This window comes from Cololabis saira, chromosome 6 (genome assembly GCF_033807715.1).
Source record: "Cololabis saira isolate AMF1-May2022 chromosome 6, fColSai1.1, whole genome shotgun sequence".
Taxonomy (NCBI): Eukaryota; Metazoa; Chordata; class Actinopteri; order Beloniformes; family Belonidae; genus Cololabis; species Cololabis saira.
In genome coordinates this window covers 6,188,276-6,210,000 of record NC_084592.1, presented here as the reverse complement: position 1 = coordinate 6,210,000, position 21,725 = coordinate 6,188,276, and the positions used below count along the sequence as shown (strand labels likewise).

At 39.8% G+C, this 21,725-nt stretch overlaps 1 protein-coding gene across 1 annotated transcript; it reads left to right on the top strand.

Moving 5' to 3' along the window:
- Positions 1-303: 303 nt before the first annotated feature.
- On the top strand, positions 304-12,725 carry LOC133446285 (interleukin-1 receptor type 1). Its single transcript, XM_061724294.1, has 10 exons — positions 304-520; positions 1,700-1,868; positions 4,668-4,833; positions 5,102-5,170; positions 7,046-7,178; positions 7,553-7,692; positions 7,849-7,995; positions 8,116-8,280; positions 9,229-9,417; positions 12,515-12,725. The coding sequence occupies exons 1-10, from the start codon at positions 486-488 to the stop codon at positions 12,706-12,708; spliced, it is 1,407 nt and encodes a 468-aa protein (XP_061580278.1). The 5' UTR covers positions 304-485; the 3' UTR covers positions 12,709-12,725.
- Positions 12,726-21,725: the final 9,000 nt, after the last annotated feature.

Here is a 21,725-nt window from a genome sequence, read left to right as displayed (position 1 = left end):
GAGCTGAATACAAACATGGTCTGTGTAGCAGTTATATTTGTTTTTTGAGAGTCATTTTTAAAATGTACAGAAACATGATAATATGGGAGTAATTCTCCATCCATGTGTATAAAAATAAAGAGCTCCACCAATACAGCACAATCCCTATACTTTTGCAGTGTTATACTGTGCTCAGAGACAATGGCTCCCTTTTCCTTTTTTTTCTTCTTGTTCTTTTAATTATACTGCTTTATAAACATTCAGATAGTTACCGGTAATTGATTTAATGAAAACCAAATGGATGTTCTCCTTTTGCAGTGCCTCTCCCAGACCACAGTGGGGCGATAGACACCTACCATGTGAGTGCTGGCCACTTGTTTCTGCTCAAGTGCCTTCTTCCTCACTCTCAGGATAAGGTGGTGTGGAGAAGAGGAGACAGTCGAAACACCAGCCTCCCCTCTGGTGTGGAGGTCAGGGAGGGGTTGCTATGGTTTCTACCTGTGCAGATGTCTCATCAAGGAACATACACATGTGAGAAAAGGTACCAAAGCCGTCCACATGATCCTCTCAAATGATCTCAAACATGGACCAACTCTTTTCAAAGTCTGTTTAAAGACGTGACCTCACTATTTTAACCTTAATGATTGTAGAATAATGTTTGCACATTTTTTTGTTATTTGACTGAATTAGTCAAATGAATTGGTCTGCAAACGCTTAAAAATTGACCATGTAAGAGGATATCAAAGGCATGGATCCATTTTGCTGTATCTGCTTGAGATGTTTCTATTTTTTCTAATATTGGACAAATGAAAGAACTTTGTGACGTGTTTCATATGCGAATTAAAAGACATCTTAATAAAAAATGACACCAAGTTCCCAAACAATGGAGCTAGACTAGAGGCTAAGGAAATGTGATATAATTTCACTATACAGCTCAAAAATGTCTTCCAGAGGTGCTTAGGAAATTACAATAACTTCCGTTTCATCTGAATTAAGAAGCAGGAAGTGAATTGTTATTTAGGTCTTTGCATCTCGGTGCATGCATCCAATAAGGCTATTTGATTGGCTTCTTGTGGTTGCATGAATAAATACAGATGAGTATCATCTGTATAGCAGTGAAAATTGATGCTATGTTTCCAAATGATGTTTCCTAAAGGCAGCGTACATACGGAGTAAAGTATTGGTCCAAGAGCAGAACCCTGCGGGACTCCACAAGTGACCTTCCTAAGAGTTCATTTATTGTTCTAAAGATAGGGGGACACGGATCACATTTCATTGATTGATTCTTGTATTATTATTAGTATGAATCTATGTATCTATATATAAATAGATATGCATACACACATATTGAGCATATAGAACCCCATGTAAATAAATTAATTTGTTTCCAGTAAATGTACACAAAATAAATCGATCCATACGCAATATATATATATATATATATATATATATATATATATATATATATATATATATATATATATATATATATACATATATGCACATGCATAACTATAAACATTACACATAAAACACCTTTAAATGTCTCAAAAGTAAGAAGTAAAACATATTTAATCAACCCCTTCTCCAATAGTCAATAATTCCATTTTACATTCATCCGGCTTTCTGAGTCTTACTGTAACCCCCCCCCCGGTAATCATAATCTCCCTTTAGAGACATTTTTATTCAACAATCGCACTTTTTATTTCCTTCTCTTCAGGGATGAAACTAGGACATCAACGATGACATTTGGGGTGTTAGTGTCCACTGCCGAATGTCCTGATCCAGCTGAGAACATTGCCATCAATGTCGGAGTCAGTAAAGGCCTTCCTTGCAAACAGGAGGAAATCCTCAGGCTGAATGACACAAGGATCATTCGATGGATGAAGGTATTAGCTGCTTTTGCATTCACATGTTTTCATTGCATTTGTGTCCGTCCTCCTCCCTCTTTGACAACCATTTGATGGGATGTTTGTCATTACACATTTTATTTTATAACAATACTTGCAATAGACCTGCTTTGTTATCAGTGATGATTTATAGAAAAGTATGCAATCACAAATAGTTATTAATAGTTATAAATCCAGGTCAGTTTTCATAATTCATTTTCTGTTGTGCAAATAAGAGTTGCAACTTCAATTGTTGGTACCAAGGAAGAAAAGGAGAGCAAGTTGATATGATGCAGAGAAGGAATCTGGTACCGTATTTTCCACACTATAAGGTGCACCTAAAAGCCTTTCATTTTCTCAAAAACCAGCAGGGCGCCTTATAATGCAGTGCACCTTATACAGTATATGATCATTACGGTAATTTCTGTTACTGTAGTCAGGGGGATTGTGGGTAATGTAGTTGGTGTAGCCGAAGTTATGGCGCTAAAAACGCCAGGAATCGTCATAGACGTTCAAGACAACAGCAGCGACGCTGACTCACATAATGGAGACTTTGACGAGACGGAGCAAAGCTGGTTTTTATTTTGTCAATAAAGTTTGACATACAGTGCTTTTCTTGGTTTTTTTTTTTTTGCATTTGCTGTAGTATTTTGTAGCATTTCCTGTAGCGCAGCTCCATCAGGTAGATACGTAACTTAACCCCGGCCACTATAGTACGATATTTTACCATATATTTAGTGCGCCTTATAATGCGGTGCGCCTTATATATGGAAGAAGTTTTAAAATATGTCATTCATTGAAGGTGTGACTTATAATGCAGTGCACCTTATAGTGTGGAAAATACGGTACATCATGTGTCCAGGAAACCAGGTGGAAGGACCACAAGGCTAAAGAAAACTGGAGAAGGTTAGAAACTAAACTGAAATGGGTGTAGAAGTGATTCTGAAGGACCAGTATGTAAAGAGAGTTCTGGAGGGGAATACAGTGTCAGAAAGCCTGACAAGCATGAAGAATTGGAGAGATGTTGATAGACATTGTGAATGGTTATGCTTCAGAAGTTGGTTTTGGGTGAGAAGAGAAAGATAATTTCTCTGGTGAGTCAAATGAAGAGTTGGATAGCATTTCTAGGGATGAGTTAGATGAAGTGTTGATTGACGGAGACATCAGTGGTGATATTGGTGATGAGAACAGAGATGAGGGGATGATGGACGAGTATGGTGTTTAGGGCAGTTACATGGAAGTACAGCTAGTGGTGGACTTCACAAAAAGGAAGAAATGGTTATGGTAAACATGTATTTCAAGAATACGGAGGAGCACAGGGGGATATGTACGAGAGGCAGTAGGAGCATGGAGGCTGATTTTATTCTTTGCAGAGGATCAAATCAGGAAGCGATTGCTTGGGCTCAACTGTGAAGCGCTATGAGAAGTGTAGAAGAAGGGAGTTGCACTCTCTTCAGGCTGGAGTTGGTGCTGAAGGTGGCAGACTTGATGAAGTTAAGATTTTCTGACGAGAATGGATAGGATTAAAAATGAATCAGAGGAACCGTCAGGGTTAGATGTCTTGGAGATACAGTGAGGGGTCGGCAACCCAAAATGTTGAAAGAGCCATATTGGACCAAAAACACAAAAAACAAATACTGTATGTCTGGAGCTGCAAAAAATTAAAAGTCTTGTATAAGCCACATGCTGCATGTTTCTATATTAGTTATAACTGGGGGAAGATTCTTTTTTTCATTATGCAATTCGAGAAAAAAGTCGAAATGTCGAGAAAAAAGTTGAAATGTCAAGATTAATGTTGAAGTACAATCTTGAGAAAAAAGTCGAAATGTTGTGAAAAGAGTCGAAATGTCGAGGAAATAATCAAAATTTCGAGAAAAAGTCACAATTTCGAGAAAAAAGTCGACATTAATTAACCTCGGGAAAAAAGTCGAAATGTTGAGAAAAAAGTCGAAATGTTGAGATTAAAAAGGAAAGGAAAAGGAAGAAAAAAGAGAAAAAAGAGGACAAAAAGAAGAAAAAAGAAAAAAGGAAAAAAGAAAAGAAGAAAAAAGAGAAAAAGAGGAAAAAAGAGAAAAGAAGAGAAAAAAAAAGAAGAAAAAATGAAAAAAAGAAGAAAAAATGAAAAAAAGGTCAAACATTTTTGAAAAAGCTCCAGAAGCCACTAGGGCGGCTTAAAGAGCCGCATGCGGCTCTAGAGTCGCGGGTTGCCGACCCCCGGCCTAGACTGAGATGGTTTGGACACATAAAGATGCTTGGCAGGAGAACAAAAAGGAAGATCAAAAATGACATTTATGTGGTGAAAGAGGATAAGTAGTTGGTTGGGGTGACAGAGGAAGATTCAAAAGGACAGGGTAAGATGGAAATGGATGATCTTCCACGGGGGACCCCTAAAAGGAAAAGTCAAGATAAAAATATTAAACCGCTGTCGTAGCTTTACGTCATTCATTAACATGTTATACTAAGTTTTGTTTACTGGTGTAGTGAGCAGTGTGAATGAAATTACCATCTATTTCTGCCCTTTGAGAGATCCACACACCTAACCAAGAAATGGATTAAGATTATAAAATGACAACACTATTACAGATTTTTACTTTCATTAAGTTATACAAGTCTTTTCTACTACAGTTATTTATTTTAGATGTTTTTTCTAGCTCATTTAATTTTAAATGTACTTTGTTTGAAAGTGAATGCTGTTAAGTTGTTTTATGCTTTCAACCTATTGCCTTTGTTTGCAGGTTTTTGTACTTATTTCTTTAAAGTCTAAGTGAATGAAAAGTGCCATCTTACGTGTGTGTGTAGGACTGCCAACCGCTGCAGGGGCCGGTTTCTGTGAGTCATGACGGCTACATGAGGTTGTCAGTGCCCTCGGAGAGACATTCTGGGATATACACTTGCCTTATAGATATCACCTTGGATGGCAGGAAGTACACAGCTGCCCGCAGCATCCAGCTTGATATGAACATTGGTATGTACAGTAGGTCCCTGAACTCTCATTAGTCTGAATCCCAGCTGAAGAGCCCTTGTTTTAATGTATTATTTTAATAGACTCACCAGATTTACATTATTTTTAGACACATTTGAGAAAAATTCTGGAAATTATTCTTGCTGTAATGTCTTCTTGTTCTGTCTAAATGACTGAAAAAGAAAACTGAGTGAATGACTAACACTTACACTTGCTTGGTATTAATAGTATCACTTTTTTCCCATCTATAACTTCCATTATGACTTTTTAGATCCTCCAGTGGATTTTCCAGAGATACATTTGTTGTCTCCGCAGCAAGAAGAGATCTTCGTTCAAGTGGGCAAGTAAAACATCGATCATCAATGTCGTCATAGTGACACACGCACAGCATGACATCCTCATGGCTCTCGTGACACAAAAAGTGCTTCGTAAACTTAATCGGTTACGCTGATGATGTTGATTACGTAAATACGGCGGCCAGCGTAGATGCGTTGCATGCCGCATGTACACAACACCCTGACAATGGCCAGTACAAGTAGCATACATTCATCGGATTAAATTTTTACCTCTTAAAACTGGATTTAAGCATCAGGTTTGGGACTTTTTAAGGGAGAAACCAGACAAAATGTTGCTCTTTACGCTCAGTAAAATCTCAATAACGTATCAAAGCAGCACGACCGCCGTTAGTGAGCATCTCCAATCCTGGTTCTCAAAGCTTAAAGTGATGACACTATAACAATATAAGCATTTACCTCATTAACCGTAAACGTGTTGGCCGCATTAAATGTAGTTTGTTATTTTATAGTTTTCATGTGAAAGTCGTGTCCTGACCATTTGGTGTAAAAGATACAACGATGATGCTAACGGCTAACTCCTTCAAAGTGTTCTATTAAAGGTATAGTCTGTGATCGTTTTCAAAAACATTTATTGTTATACTGGGTGAAATGGTCCTTCCATCCTGAGAGTAGCCAGTGAATAATGTGTTCAGAAAAAGGAAAGAAAAAAATCCGACCTCTCTGACAGCTTTAATCCTGTAAAAACTCTGACCAATCTGTTTTTTGCGGTCCGAATGAAACGGATTGGTCAGACTAGTAACTACTAACCGTAACTAGTTACTATTTTTCAGTAACTAGCACAACACTGCCTTTAATGTTGTGTTTGTGTTGTCAATATGACAGTTAGCAAATATATTACATATCTGTTTGTGCTATCACCTGGTAAAAGATCATTTAAGATTAAAAAAGAATGTATTCTCCGTGAATTGTGCGGTGAAGGAAAACCATTGAGACTCACAACTTTGGGCAGAATTCATGTTAGAATCAAGGACTTTTACACAAAGTGATGTCTTAAACAGTGTTTGCACTTTTTGAGCTTTGAATAAGTTAGTTAAGATTTATCGAGACTATTCTAAATAAACCAAATGACACTTTTGCTTTGGTTTATGTATGAAATTTGTTGTTTTTTTCACGATTAAAAAATTGTGAGAATGGTAAAATGTATTCCTTTTTTGGCATTTAACAGAAAGGTGAATCAAAAAGTGGAAAGAAAACCCTTTATAAGATTAATCTAAAACAAAAATCGTTAAGATTGATCAAAAAAGAATCACTAGATTGATTGACAAGAAAGTGATGCGACCTTGGGAGTTATTTCATGCAGGCGATCTCTGCAGTGCGTGCACCTGCTTATTCACCCCTCTGAATGGTTCGGCCTCCTGGTCTCAGCCCGACAGGCTGAGTCCTGACAACTGTTGCATATTTGATTGAGCGACTTCGATGTGTTTGATTAATGACGCTTGTTTTAATTTTTGATTATTCATTGGTGATTTAAAAAATGTTAGTACTTTGTAATAAAGACTTAAAGCACAATCAAACTCAGTTTTGCTCCCGCTCTATTTTTAAATACGCACACGGCGGCGCGCCATATGTGAGTGTAGACGGCGCCTTTTCGTTCGGTGCGCCGCATGTGTGTGTTAAATACAGAAATGGCACACATAACTGGGCTGCGCCTTTCCACGTATGGTCGCGAAAATACGGTAATAACAAAATAATAAACTAAAGAAAATGCACGGCATGAGAAGTTTTTCTTCCACTTTTTTTTATTGAACCACCTTCTCTAATAAGTCAAAGAATATTTGAGCTGACAGGGAGAGCTTCATGAAACACCAAAGATTCCTAATGTGACATTTCCTTTGCTCTGAACTCTCATTGATTGGCAGGTATGAGAGCAGAGCTACAGATTTCAGCCAACGTAGGCCACGTAGGCTTCGACGAGGATGAGATTTTAATTTACTGGACTATAGACGGGGATCACACTGATAACTATGAGGAGCTCAGTGTGAATGTGTCATGGTGAGTTTCTTCTTGTGGTCGAATTGTATGGATTGAGGTGAACAAAACAGTACTGTATAAACACAGAAGCTAAATGGAAACATGATAGATTCCCAACAGGACTGTTTCTATTCGTGCAGTCTGTAAATCGAGTAACCAGGACTTGACATTTGAGAGGAAGAACAAGCAGGATGCTGTTAAAAGAACTCCTCAGAATCCTAATGATCTGAGCCCAGTTTGCAAAACTATTCAACTGCACACATTTCAAGTAAATATTGTGGAACTTTTAAATGTGGTAAATGGATGTAAGCAAAAACATAAAGACAAAGTTTTCATGGTAGTTTCATTTACTGTACCTGTCTGAAACCTTTTTGAACCTTTTCTGTCTCTTTTAGTCTTCCTCAGAGAGGAAGGGTGGTTTGCAAGTCCACGCTGTTTATTTCCAGAGTTCTTCGTAGTTTCCTGAATGTCCCCATACATTTCTATGTCCAAAGCCCAGTTGAAGAAAAAACGGGTTTGGTCATGCTACGTGAAGGTATTGTCCTTTAATTTGAAATGTGGGTGACTATCATAATTGCCCAGTTTTCAATTACTAAAAGTTTCATTGGAGTGATTGATTACCCTTCTTTTCTTTATATGAATCCTAATGACATTATTGAGCTGTTTACATTTGTCTGCCTCATCTCCTCAGCTGACTACAGTGGCTTCTACAGAAATGTGGCTCTGTGCCTCACCACCTCCATGGTTGTTATTGTCCTGGCTGCCACCGTTTTCCTCTTTAAAGTCGACCTGGTTTTGTCTTACAGGAAACTGATGACACATTTTTTCAAAAAAAAAGGTAAAAGTAAATTTCCGTAGAAGTCAACCCCCTTTTAGTGTCATCATTATGCACTACCAGAAACTCTTGAGTCAACACATGAATGGAATAAAACAAAAACAGATTCCCTCTTCTCAACAGTTTCAGATGGGAAGCATTACGATGCCTTTGTGAGCTTCGTGCAGTCCCAAACCACAAGTGCAAGTGAGAAGACAAGCTTTGCTCTTCAGAGGCTGTCTGAGGAGCTGGAGCAGCAGCAAGGCTACTCCCTGTACATCAGAGGCCGGGACGACTGTCCTGGACAAGGTTGAGCACAGTTACATGTCAAGTTGTAATGAATGGAAATGAGAATTTGACCAGAAAATAGAGAATCAACAATCACAGAATTTGTAATCAGTTGAGGTTTGTTGACCTGACTAAATCCAGAAAATACATCCAACTCAGGCTTCTTTCACAACTATGGTGTAAAATCACATTTGTCAAAGCACAAAGATACAATCAATAAATAAATTAAATATATAAATTCACTTTTTTTTTAAGTTGGAGGACATAAAAATGAAAAGAAATGTATGTCCTTGGGTGGGTGGGTGGATGGATGGATTTGGATGGATAGATGGATGGATGGATGGATGGATGGATGGATGGATGGATGGATGGATGGATGGATGGATGGATGGATGGATGGATGGATGGATGGATGGATGGATGGATGGATGGATGGATGGATGGAGGATGGATGGAGGATGGATGGATGGATTTGGATGGATAGATGGATGGATGGATGGATGGATGGATGGATGGATTTGGATGGATGGATGGATGGATGGATGGATGGATGGATGGATGGATGGATGGATGGATTTGGATGGATGGATTTGGATGGATGGATGGATGGATGGATGGATGGATGGATGGATGGATGGATGGATGGATGGATGGATGGATGGATGGATGGATAGATAAATTAAGAATACTAATGCACCGTTTATTGGGCACAAATGTTTTTTCACGGTACTATAAAGCTATAAAGCTGCCCTGTTCTAGCCAAAAGAAACCTAATTAACCAAGAATCAATAATTGTTGTTGTCACTATGCAGGAATAATGAATTTTTGAACACAGGCACACAGTATAAATATATCTAAATACATATAAAGATAGAATAGAATGTATTAAAATGTATATTGTGCTCTGTAGACTGGATTTTACCTCATTAGCAATCAATTGTTGTGTGACTTGTCTTGAATCTCTTACAGCGATGCATGATGACGTCTCTGCTAAAGTTCGCCAATGCCGCAGGCTGATAATCATCCTGTCACTTGGAGACAAAGAGAAGTACACACAGTCTTCCTGTGCAAAACAGAACCAGCTGCTGTACGAGCAGAAAGTTGGCCTTCACGACGCTTTGATTCAGAATGACCCCAAAATAATTCTGGTGGAAACTGGTAAGAAAAAATCTTCTTTGCACGTACAAACCAGCCAAAATAAGTCACATAGAGGGATATCTTTCTAGGACACAGAACATTTTCATTTCAGCACAAACTCAATATTTAAAGCCACAGAATATTATTCTTACTGAAAATGTTTACAGTAAATTTTCCCACCAATCGTTTACACTTACATATATAATTAATCCAGTTACACATTTAGCCAAATGTTTTGGTATCTTTCCAATAAAGAAAAAGAAACCCACAATGGTCACTGAAGAAAACTAAACAATGCAGATCTACAGTGTCAAAAGCCAGTAGAACCAGTATGGACACCTACCGCAGCGTTGGGAGTGGGCCCACCCACTCCTACTATTGGTCCACACTGATTGACAGACAGAATTTTTTCAATTTATTATTTGAATGTCTAATTTTTAATTATTTTGATTATTATTTTAACATTTCAATTCAAAATTCAAAATGTTTCCAATCAGTCTGGACCAATCACAAGTCACAACTCCCTGTGTTGACGGATGTAATGTTCTTCAAGCAGCTCCTTTGCCTGTCTTAAGCTCCTTTTAAGTTGGCGGATACCACGCGATCAACGTGCAGATCTAGCGTGTCTTGTGCCCCTTTTATACTGATGGACGCGGGGTGGCATGTCTGGTCCGAGGGTAATCTTAACCCGCGGGTCAGGTCTAATGTAAACAGAACTAATCCGGGCTGGCGGCTCATGAGTAGAACCTGGGAACCCATCCATCCATCCATCCATCCATCCATCCATCCATCCATCCATCCATCCATCCATCCATCCATCCATCCATCCATCCATCCATCCATCCATCCATCCATCCATCCATCCATCCATCCATCCATCCATCCATCCATCGTCCGCCGCTTATCCGTTCCCGGGTGGGGGCAGCAGCCTCAGCAGGGATGCCCAGACTTCCTTCACCCCAGACACTTCCTCCAGCTCCTCCAGGGGAGTCCGAGGCGTTCCCAGGCCAGCCGAGAGACATAGTCTCTCCAGCGTGTCCTGGGTCTTCCCGGTCTCCTCCCGGTGGGACATGCCTGGAACACCTCCCTAGGGAGGAGGGACATGCCTGGAACACCTCCCTGGGGAGGAGGGACATGCCTGGAACACCCCCCTGAGGAGGAGGGACATGCCTGGAACACCTCCCTGGGGAGGAGGGACATGCCTGGAACACCTCCCTAGGGAGGAGGGACATGCCTGGAACACCTCCGTAGGGAGGAGGGACATGCCTGGAACACCTCCGTAGGGAGGAGGGACATGCCTGGAACACCTCCCTAGGGAGGCGTCCAGGAGGATCCGGTACAGATGCCCAAGCCACCTCAGCTGACTCCTCTCAATGTGAAGGAGCAGCGGCTCGACTCCGAGCTCCTCCCGGGTGACCGAACTCCTCACCCTATCTCTAAGGGAGCGTCCAGCCACCCTGCGGAGGAAACTCATCTCTAAGGGAGCGTCCAGCCACCCTGCGGAGGAAACTCATCTCGGCCGCTTGTATCCGCGATCTTGTCCTTTCGGTCACTACCCAAAGTTCGTGACCATATGTGAGGGTAGATTGACCGGTAAATCGAGAGCTTCGCCTTTCGACTCAGCTCCTTCTTCTCCCGGGAACCCAGTGAATAAAAAAAAAGTATTTATTTATTATTATTTTATAAAATAAGGAAACAGCTGATGAGAGTAACAACAGCAGCAGGAGGTCACAGGCAGAATGAGTAAGATGAGTGACTGGGGAGACGAGGAGGTCCACGAGCTGCTCAACCTCGGAGCCGAGGACGCCATAAAGGATGATCCATTATTTGAACAACTGGACAAAAAAAGACACACCGGGGCTTTGCAAGAAGCAAAACCCGGCCACAAAAGCTCATCCCGATGTTCATCCATCCTTGTTTTGATAATTACACTTTTCTGATGTGGGGATAATACGTCATTCTACACACCCACACAGGTTACGTTATGTTTCGCAGATAACGCCCCCGACTCGCCTTCCCTCCCCTCAACTCGCCAGCTCGATGCCAGTAGCCTGTTATTAATTAAAGGCCCATCCAAAATTAGGTTGGCCCACCCAGAACAGAAATCCTGGCGTTGCGCCTGATGGACACTAATGCATTAACAAGTGTATATAGATCGTTTCTATACAAATAGTCATGAGGATTGGACCAAAATATCTGTCTACAGGTACACAAGTTTCATTGAGTGTTACAGGAACCACTTGATTGCAAGAACTGAGTCAAAATATTGATTACACAATAGTTGAGGGTCCCGTAATTTTTGCCCAGGCCAGTTTAGTCTTTAGTTTGCTTTGTTTTGCTCTTTTCACCATCAGTTCAAAAGCAATTTCTGATTCATTTTAATTTATGTTCAGTAAAATATTATTTATTATTATTTAAGTAGCTTTTACGTCACTTCTACAAGCATGTGCCTTTCAAAAACACACTTCTCTCGTATTTCCCTATATTACTCAACCTCTCAATCTGACAGACAGTCCACAAAAAGATGTTTACTTTTGAGGCTTGGATTTTCCCAGTCAGTCATAGGGCCCGTGCGTAATTTTATACTTTGACGAAAACGCACTGCGTTGTTACACCAATGACTGTTATAGACGGAACATTCATTTGTGTGTGCCAATAAATAAATAAACTAATAAAAGTCTGTGCCTTTGGCAGCATACAGCTTGGCAACAGCATTAGATTACTAATCTCCTGTAAAATTCACTGGACTATTTCTTAAAAAAAACAAGGAAATTTAAGTTGATGTCACAATTACCCACAAATCAGTCATCTTTGTGAAGCGGACATTTTAATTATCTAAACTAACGCAACTCCTATTCTCATGCTTAGATGAACTAAGTTGGTCCCTAATGCCTCAAATCTGAAACGCAATCACACAATCGTTATCAGCTTCTCAGTATGAGAGCGTAAGATTTTCTACACCAGTTATGTGTACTTATAGTTCTGCATCTATACAGCTGCATGGGTCATTCGCTCAAGCGCACAAGTAGGAAATATGAAAGGGCTTTTAATTTAAATAACATGTCAATATTGAGTACTTTTATTCTTATGTGGTCATGTTTGTGTTTTATTTCACCAGATGGTCCAGTGGATTACAGTTGCCTTCCAGAGTCTCTGCGTTATATAAAAAGGAAACAAGGGGCTCTGAAGTGGAATTTAGTCTTTGACAGAAAAGAAAAAGTCACTATATTATACTCAAACAGGAGGTTCTGGAAGAATCTAAGGTATTACATGCCCTCCGTGCCAGCAAGAAGAGCCAAGACTGTTGTATAAGATAAAAATAATAATTCATCTCTAGATGGCATGTTTTTGTTTACATTAAGAAGCCCAATTCCTGAAACATTTCTCTGTAGTATTTGACATATGGAGACCAGAATTTAATATTTTCATGATGATCTCTGGATTGTGTATTTATTTCATGTAATAAAGACTATTATTAATCAAAGAGGGTTGATTGCCTTTGATTACAGGGCAGATACAGACAGCTGTTGGCATTCTAAATGTAGAAAAACTTAATACATGATAGAGCTTTGTTCCCCACGTTACTTTGATCTCAGGCTCTCCCCTTCTTCATCATCGGATTCACACAAGGTCCAAACCAATGAGATACGGGATCTTTTTTTGGTTTGTATTTTCACTATGGTTCCATAAGATGAAACAGCAAAACAAAATCATAAGCTATGATGCTGCAGTTTGTTTTCGGGGTTGATTGCTGTAAGAATTAAGTCATTAATACTGTCATCACTGTTTTTGTAAATAAATGTTCACAGTCGGTCTGACAGTAACAGGAAAATACCACCCAACCATAGTAAATTGGAGTAGTTTCCATGCCAGATGGAAATGATGAAGTGATGAAGTAAAAAAAAATTTGGTCGATCAGTTTCCATTGATAAACACATTGCATTTCCTTTCCTTTTGTAGGAAAGAAATAATAATAATAATAATATATATATATATATATATATATATATATATATATATATATATATATAGTTTTGTATCACACTAATGTTCTGTATCTTTCGATTATATTGGATTTATACATCGTTTTAAATTTATTCATTTTTAATCCATTCATTTCTTTAGTATTGATCCTAGTTTTGGTTCTATGATATATGGCAGTGCCTCTCAGGTCGTACCGGCTATCTCTAGCCTGGAACAGACTCTGACTCAGACTCAAATGAAACATGCATGATTCACATTTGTGCGGCCATCATGGAGATTGTAGACGTTTCACTGACTTCTGTTGTGTTTTTGTCAGAGTTTAGTTTAAAAAAAAAAAAAATAGTACAACATATGAGGACATGTACAGCTGGCTTTCAGAGACACATCACCATAGATCTAATCACATGTATTTTTCATTTGAAACAGGATTTTCATGTTCCTGTTGAAAGGTCAGTAGTGATTAGGAAACGTAGCGCTACAGGTTTTATGTACTTCTGGAAGCAATTGAAAAACAGTCTGCCAAATGTTCTGTTTGTTCTGGGTAAGATGGCTGCTGTCAAATAGCAGAGGTGCTGTGTCTGTTTCCACCTTCTCCTTGTCACATGTCCAAGGTTTCTTCAAGTGCTCAAAAGAACCTCATGCTTATAATTTCTAGGAAAAACAAATCAGATATTCCCAGAAGTCCAGACTTCATGGAAACTTCCATGATTTCCATGAAGTTACAGCCCAGTTGAAGAAAAAAAAAAAAAGAGTCAAGCTTTAGCAGAGGCGATTCTAGGGTCTGTTGGGACCCTAGGCAAAAATTTCTAGGGGGCCCCTCAAACCAGCATTCATCACCGTTATGTTATAATAAACTGACACCAACGAAAACGTTATGAAATTTTGCTTTTTTATTCCAAATGTTTTTCTTTACCTTCGGCTGAGCTGAATCGGCTCCATTTAAAACTTCCAGAAAGAACGTTAAATTCTGTGCACACGACACTGTGTGTAGTTTTTTCTTTTTTGACACTGTGTACAGGTGGATGATCCGTGATCATGGGAATGACGACATGGGGGCCCTTGAGGGAGGTTTCTTACTGGCTACTGAGATGTCATTGATAAATGCCCTATGTTTGTTTAAGGGTAAGAGTTTAAGAGTAAAAACAGCCTTCAAAATACTTTTTTAGTCCTCAATACCCCTGACAGGAAACACCTTTGTTTATAGTAATAATTTTTTTAAAAAAAAAATATATATATATATATATATTTTTTTTTTTTTTTTTTTTTTTTTTTTGGGGCCTCATGGGCCCCCCAACAACTCGGGGCCCCAAGCAGTTGCCTGCCTTGCCTGTTCACAAGCTGCGCCCCTGAGCTTTAGTACTTACCATACAACTGCACTCCACCAAACTGTACTAAGCATCAAACAGACCTACGCAAGAGTGGGGATATCATGAACGGTTTAAGCAATACTTAAACATGTTCTGCTTGGATATATTGTTGCCAAAACCAAAGTATACTCTAAAGGGTGAAATCTTATTAACTAATTCGCCATATATTTCTCATGTAAGGGTTGTTCAAGCTGCGTTTGTTTCTGTAGCTCTTTCTTATCTTTTTCTGTTTTGCACATATGATAACATAAAAAAAGCCATCCAGGACAGATTGCTTGTCATCATCTCAGTAACTTCCAGTTTTTATTCATCTTCCACTGGAATGATTTGTTATGGGAAGAGTGAAGCAGCAGGGATGATAATCAGCACCTTTAAAGTTGGGACCATGGTTGTCTCCCTCAGTCACCAAGAAAAACAAGGGAAAAGGTTGTTCACCCATTTCTTCCCACAATGTGGAGATTTAAGGAAATGCACATTAAACTCTGGGGCAATTGACCCTTTGTCAAGCCCCCGCCCCTGTTGCTAGGTGAGACAAAACTGTCATCTCTCCCGTCCACTTCCATTGTAAAATCAGGGTTTTACATCCCTATATTTCTAATTATTGTACCAAAGAAAATCAACAGAAAGTGAAAAGGAACAGGGGGCATTAATACGTTTTATGTTTATTTGTTTTTTCTTGTTTTTTTTTTCTTCTGTTAAGCACTTTGTGTTTCATTATTTGTAGGAAAAGTGCTATATAAATAAAGTTTGATTTGATTTGATTTGATTTGATTTGACTGCTACAGGACTCATAACACCAGTCCTTATGGAGATAATTTCATTGCACTTTATTTTTTGCTGTTTGGGATTCTGACTGTGAATGTAGCTGCTGTCCCTGGAGGATGCTGCCGAACGATATTTTGTTGTATACTGTACAATGATAATAAAGCTTCTTATTCTTATTCTTCTTAAAATAGCTGAAATCAATTCAATTCAATTCAATTCAATTTTATTTATATAGCGTCTAATACAACAGAGTTGTCTCTAGACGCTTTACAGAGACCCATACCCAGAACATGTCAGAACAAATCCAGTCTTTCTCCACAATCCTCATGAGCCGGAAACTTAGAACATAAAATATGCTGTGTCTTGCAAAACCTTGCAAAAACACATCCTGTTTAATGTTTCAAAGAAGTATGTTATCTCTTTTTATGTCAGACATCCTGTTAGCATGCCGATAGCTGAAAACCTATTTCATCAGAACTTGTGTGCAGTTGGGCAGCCACTAACTTTACATGGAAGTTTGATGTGTTGGGACTCTATAGATGACTAATAACGACTACATTGGCTGTAGGTCTAACCAGCTACAAATAGCATGTCTGACTACAGGTGCCAAAGTACTGCAGCTTGAGGAGATATGCAAAAAGACACAAGCAAATTAACACATCAGCACAAGTTTTACATGTGATGCAAATACTTCTAATGCAGCTAACAGATGGCAATGCTATGAATTCAATGTACTGCCTTCAACGACAGGAAAAGAAAACATGCAAATAACACAATAAAATTCCCATTCTAGTCACAGAATGGTTTGCCATTTTTTGCGTTCCCTTTGTGTGTCCAAATTTGGAAGTGCTGATTCTCATCCCTGCCACTTCACAGTCGGCTAAAAAGTTCTCCAGCGAGCACTCAAGATGTCCATCTAATGACGCCAGGACCACATAATCCACGAAAGGCTGAGCTGAACGCTTGACACCACCACACCAGATGCCCTCCATTGCTCGGTTGCACCTAGAACTTCTATTCATAAAACTTGAACAGTATCGGAATATCTCAGCAAACAACAAAATAGCTGGAGGAGGTGGCAGAAAGTCTGGGAAATTAACAGATGGAGGATGGATGGCTTCACAGGTGCCAGTTTAATTTATAAAACAACACTGGGAATTTTTGTTGTTGACAGTTCTATTCCGTAAGCTTTCAAACTATATTGTATGAAGTCTACCATAACTATTTTCAGGTGTTTTTGTGCATATCCAAACATATATATTATATATATAAAAATATATATATAGTCTATTCTTCCGTTCGCTGAGTGGAACAGTGTAGGGCACCTTTCAATATTTTTCCCTTTTCTCGCAGAGGTGCGGCCTTACTGACACATCTTTGATCAAACTTAGTACCAAAGAACATTAAGAAATTAGTGAGTACAATAATGTGGACCATTACGAAATCAGCATATTTGACCAGCATAGTGATGCAATCATACCTGTTGAGAATGAGATGGATATTGAAGTTGCATTTTAATACACCGTCACATCAGAAGCCACTTCTTCATGTGTTCCGTGTAATCTTATCTACAATGAGGTTTTAAGTTCCTGATAAGTAATGTCGCATGTTGCTGTGACAACTGGCAACTGAATCAACAAATAAATCTCTCGTGCTTCTGCCGCATTTCATGCTTTGAAAATTGTGTCTTCACAAACTGTGCCACTGATAACTCAATAGCAGATGATACAGGAATGACAACATATTGAATCCTGATGGGCTTCAGAAATGTGACATTTGAAAAACAAGCCCCAGTCAAACATGGAATCACACTCAAAAGGCTGTTCATTCAGCTTTGTAAAGTGGGGTGGGGTGGGGGGCAACACTAATATATAAACCGTCTTTATGATACTTCTCCACCCTGTAGACTTTACATTAGACATTAGCCCCCTCCTCATCTGAAAAATGCTCCAGATGTCTCAGGTTTAAAAGGTCTCTTCCCCTGACTGCATGTTTCAGCCATTTGTAAAGATGTTCAATAGGATTTTGATCAGGACTCATAGGGCCAAATCCACAAAAGGATTGCGCGGCTTTTGCGGCCGCTAAACCGGTGCAAATGAGACAAAAAGAGAGCGTCTAATTCACAAAGCACCCGCAAATGGCGAATTGCTACACAAACTGCGCTGCCAAGCAAATAGTGTCATTGTGCGCCTGTTCAATTTGCATGCATGTAAATTAGGTAATATTCATACATTCGGCGCAAAATTGCCCCCTTTCTATGCAATTAAGCCTCACTGCAAAAACCGTCTAATTCACAAAGGCCAGCGCTATTTGCCACACGCAAAAATAGTGGAGCAAATACCGTCTTTTCGAAGCGTGTATTGACTGCGCGCAAACTCACTCCTCACTCCCACCCTGTCTCTGTTTCTCTCTCTCTTCAATATCATTCAAGCCTGTGTGATACTGAATGATATTAAGGGTGAAATCTACAGTCAGACATGACTGTAGACAGTCAGATCAAGTGGGGTTGTGGACTTATCTCGGAGTTTTAAGTTGTGGAAACTAGAAAATTTTGAGTGACTATGAGTTGAGGAAAATAGAAAGTTTTTAAGTTGTGGAAACCTAAAACATTTAAAAATATAACTTAAATATTTTGATGCATCCATTTACACAAAAAATGTTCTGTGAACATATTGGGGTTAACAGTGTAATGAAGTTACCGGTGCTGTGCCTTGTGCGTAAATGCGCACAGCCTCTTAACATTTGACATTTCATTAGCTTATGTCATACATGCGAAATACTAGAGAAGTACAAATACGTGAAAGTTGAGGCTGTTGTGCTCTCTGCAGTTTTCATTATGGACCAATCTGTGCTGAAATATGGAGAACACTGGAAACAGCTCCGCTCACTTACTCAGACAAGGGAAAATTGCACTCAGCTGCAAGACTTTATGGGCGTGTTTGCGCCGGCATATCATTAGAGCAAAATCTTTTGTGAATAGGACCTTAAAGCGGGGCAAATTGCGGGCGCAAATGCGGCGCAATTCACAGCGCTATTTGCGGGCGCAATCTATTCTTTGTGGATTTGGCCCATAGGACACTTCAGAATAGACCAGTGAGCAAGACATTCTTGGATGTTTTTGGCTGGTCTGTAACATTTTATTTCAAAGTTTGAACAGGATGGGCTTACAGTGAGAGTTGACCAGGTGTAAGGAGTGGTGATCAAAATATGTATTAACAAAAATAAGAATAGACGAGAGGCAAGATGATGATTGCACAGGGTTGGGGGTAACTGACCAGAGACCAGGAGAGTTTGTAGTTGGGTCTTTGTGAGGCACAGGACAGATCCAGGAACAGTAGGCCAGAACCGTAGACTGGCAGATAAAGTCAGGTAGACATACCAATCAGCAACAATTCAACAGAGGGTTTCCAGACAGAGGTACTAACAAGCACAAGGCAGGACACATGTCCAGGAAGAGCAGGCCAGAGTCAGGACTGGAGAAGGGCAGAGGACCTCAGAAAGCACCAATCAACACTGGGGAGAAAACATCGGTCTGAAGCGGCAGGGACAATAGGGACATGGAGAGGTGAGGCTATGAGAATAATTAGTTGGCAGGGAAAGAGGCACAAACAGGAAATCCAAATATGGGCAGATACTGGATAACAAGAGGTAGAGGGAGCAGGATCGTGACACACTCTCAAGATTACCTGTGACTGAAACTGTACAAAAGGATAGGGCGAGCATGGAAATTTCCATGGACCCATGAACAGACCACGAGCCGTGCAGACCCCCAGCGCTGCTTAGACAAATCATCAGGCAAACAAACCAAATGCGCATTGGTTTTAATTTTTACGAGGTTATTTTGATTAACGCCTCTATCACGCCACACCTGGTAATCTTTTGACACCAATTCCTTTTCGCTAGGCACCTTGTTAGATTCGCCAATTACATAATGCATTCATAAAGTTTTATTGGCAGGCGTTAGTCCTCGAGAAGCAGCAGAGAAGCTTGTAAGACTGCAGCTCTGCATTCTGGCCTGGATCCTGGATTCACAACTCAGACTCAATAGTAAGTGTAGTTTACTAGCTTAAGCTTACTTGTGGCAGCAATTATGTGTACAACACAACATGTGCAGTGCACCAACACAGACAACAGTTGACATTTCACTCTTTTAGAGTTGATACAAGTTGTAAACTATAAACCTTAGTTTTACTGTGGAAAAAGGAAAAAGGAAGCCAGTTTTGTTAGTGGTAGTGTACCGGCCCCCTGCTAGTGCTTATCTAGAGTTTCTTTCTGAATTTTCAGTTTTCCTATCTGGTTTATTGATCAGTACCAATAAAGTAATCATAGTGGGGGACATTAAAGCAGCACTATGTAACTTTTCCACCTTAATATCATATTTCCAGAGTCATTGTGATGGTACATCAACTTCCAACAGGTTTAATGACACCTCTGTCATGGTCTGAGGGGTCTGTATCGCCTTCACTGGCACTATGTTACTTTGAGGTGCATGGTAGGAACCCTTCCAAACTAAAAAACTACACATTTTTACGGCTTTGACTGCTTTATGGCATACATCACTTCTCCCTCCTTCCCGATTCGTAGTCGAGACAAAAATGGGTGGGGGCGTGGAGCGCAGAGCTCAGCAGAAGCTGGTAACCCGTTGCTGCGTTGTAGCTGCAGCAGCTCCAGATAACAGACGTGGGGAAAAGATTGCTAATGGTTTAACTTTTCACTTTTCACTTTCCTGCTTGGAGGCAGAACCACGGAGGCCGAGTATCTGAGATAACAAAGAGTCGTCGGCTCCGTTGGATTGCGGCTGTAACGACCAAACATAACCTTCCACAGTATAGCACAAACAAACACTCACACAGACCGGGGTCGGATCAAAACACGGTTTTATTCCCCACTTCTCCAGCTAAACGCAGTTGCTGGCCAGCTCTCTGCGGTGCGATTAAACCCAATCTTCAGATAAAACTAGTTTGTTGAGGAAAAAATATTAACTCTATTTGTAGCTGCAGAGGAAAAAAATAATCTCACGAGGAAAACAAAAATATTGCTCACGCCTCGGAGCCTCTTCAGCATAATATAGCAGTCAAAAAAAAAAAGAAAAGAGAAGTAAGAGTAATACAAAACATGTACTGTATGTTGTACTATTATACTAATTTATTGAAACACATGGCGAGTCAAACATTTACCAAAGCAGCTGCCAAACACTCCTAAACAAGATAGCCGGAGACGGTGGTTCTGCAGAACTGCGGCAGTAAATCCTCATCGGAGCTCCACTCTTTGATAGGGATTTCATATAACATACAACCGTTTATAATCATTATTTTCTCCATATACCCCTCCCTGGCTTCCTTGTTTAACAGTTTAACATCTTTTTTTTTGAGTTCCGTCTGTTCACTTGGTGAAACAGAAAACTAGTTTTGAAAGTCCGTCCCGTCTTCATTCACTATCAAAGCAAATGCACGCGACGGGGACAGGAGTTTTCCGGCAGTACGCGCTGGTGCTTATGGGAAATGTAGTGTTCTTTCTGGTAAAGCTTTGGTCCAAAGGAGCCGCCAAACTCAACAAAAGCTGAAAGTTACATTGTGCTGCTTTAACATTCATATGAAGCGATAATCTTAATAAAGCTTTCAATTCTCTTCTAGAATCGATGGGTATCTCACAAAAAATAAATAAACTGTTGCACTGTTTTAATCATACCCCTTGATCTCGTCCTCACCTACGGTGTTGAACCCGATAATCTGTTGGTGTCGTCTCTTATCCGACCACTATTTAATAACGTTTGAATTTAATATTGTCGATGTTGACGTCTGGATTCTTAGAGCAGTGGTCTTCAACCCTGGTCCTCAGGACCCCCTGTCCTGCATGTTTTAGATGTTTCCCTGCTTCAGTGCACAGTGATACAAAGGACTGTGTCATTAACACACCTGTCCACCCTTTGATGAGAAGCTGATGACGATCATTAATTAGAATCAGGTGTGATGATGCAGGGCAACATCTAAAACATGCAGGAAACGATGATAATCAATTCTGAATCTTAAGAATCAGAATCAAATCGATTCTTGACATTTGAATTGATTCCCAGCCCCACTTATTTGTATGCTAAAAAGGGTTAATATTTTTCAAAAGTTCTAGACCAAGAAACGCTGTAAGATATAACTTACTATGAGGATTTTTGTTGATATCGAGGCAATTTTGGGCGTTTTATTGTTTACAAGACACAAG

Bases quoted from the DNA above. Each gene is read 5' to 3' on its own strand.
- LOC133446285 (XM_061724294.1), top strand. From the start codon at position 486: ATGTCTCATCAAGGAACATACACATGTGAGAAAAG. The intron at 7,996-8,115 runs GTAAAAGTAAAT...TCTTCTCAACAG, and splicing joins ACATTTTTTCAAAAAAAAAG to TTTCAGATGGGAAGCATTAC. The intron at 8,281-9,228 runs GTTGAGCACAGT...AATCTCTTACAG, and splicing joins GGACGACTGTCCTGGACAAG to CGATGCATGATGACGTCTCT.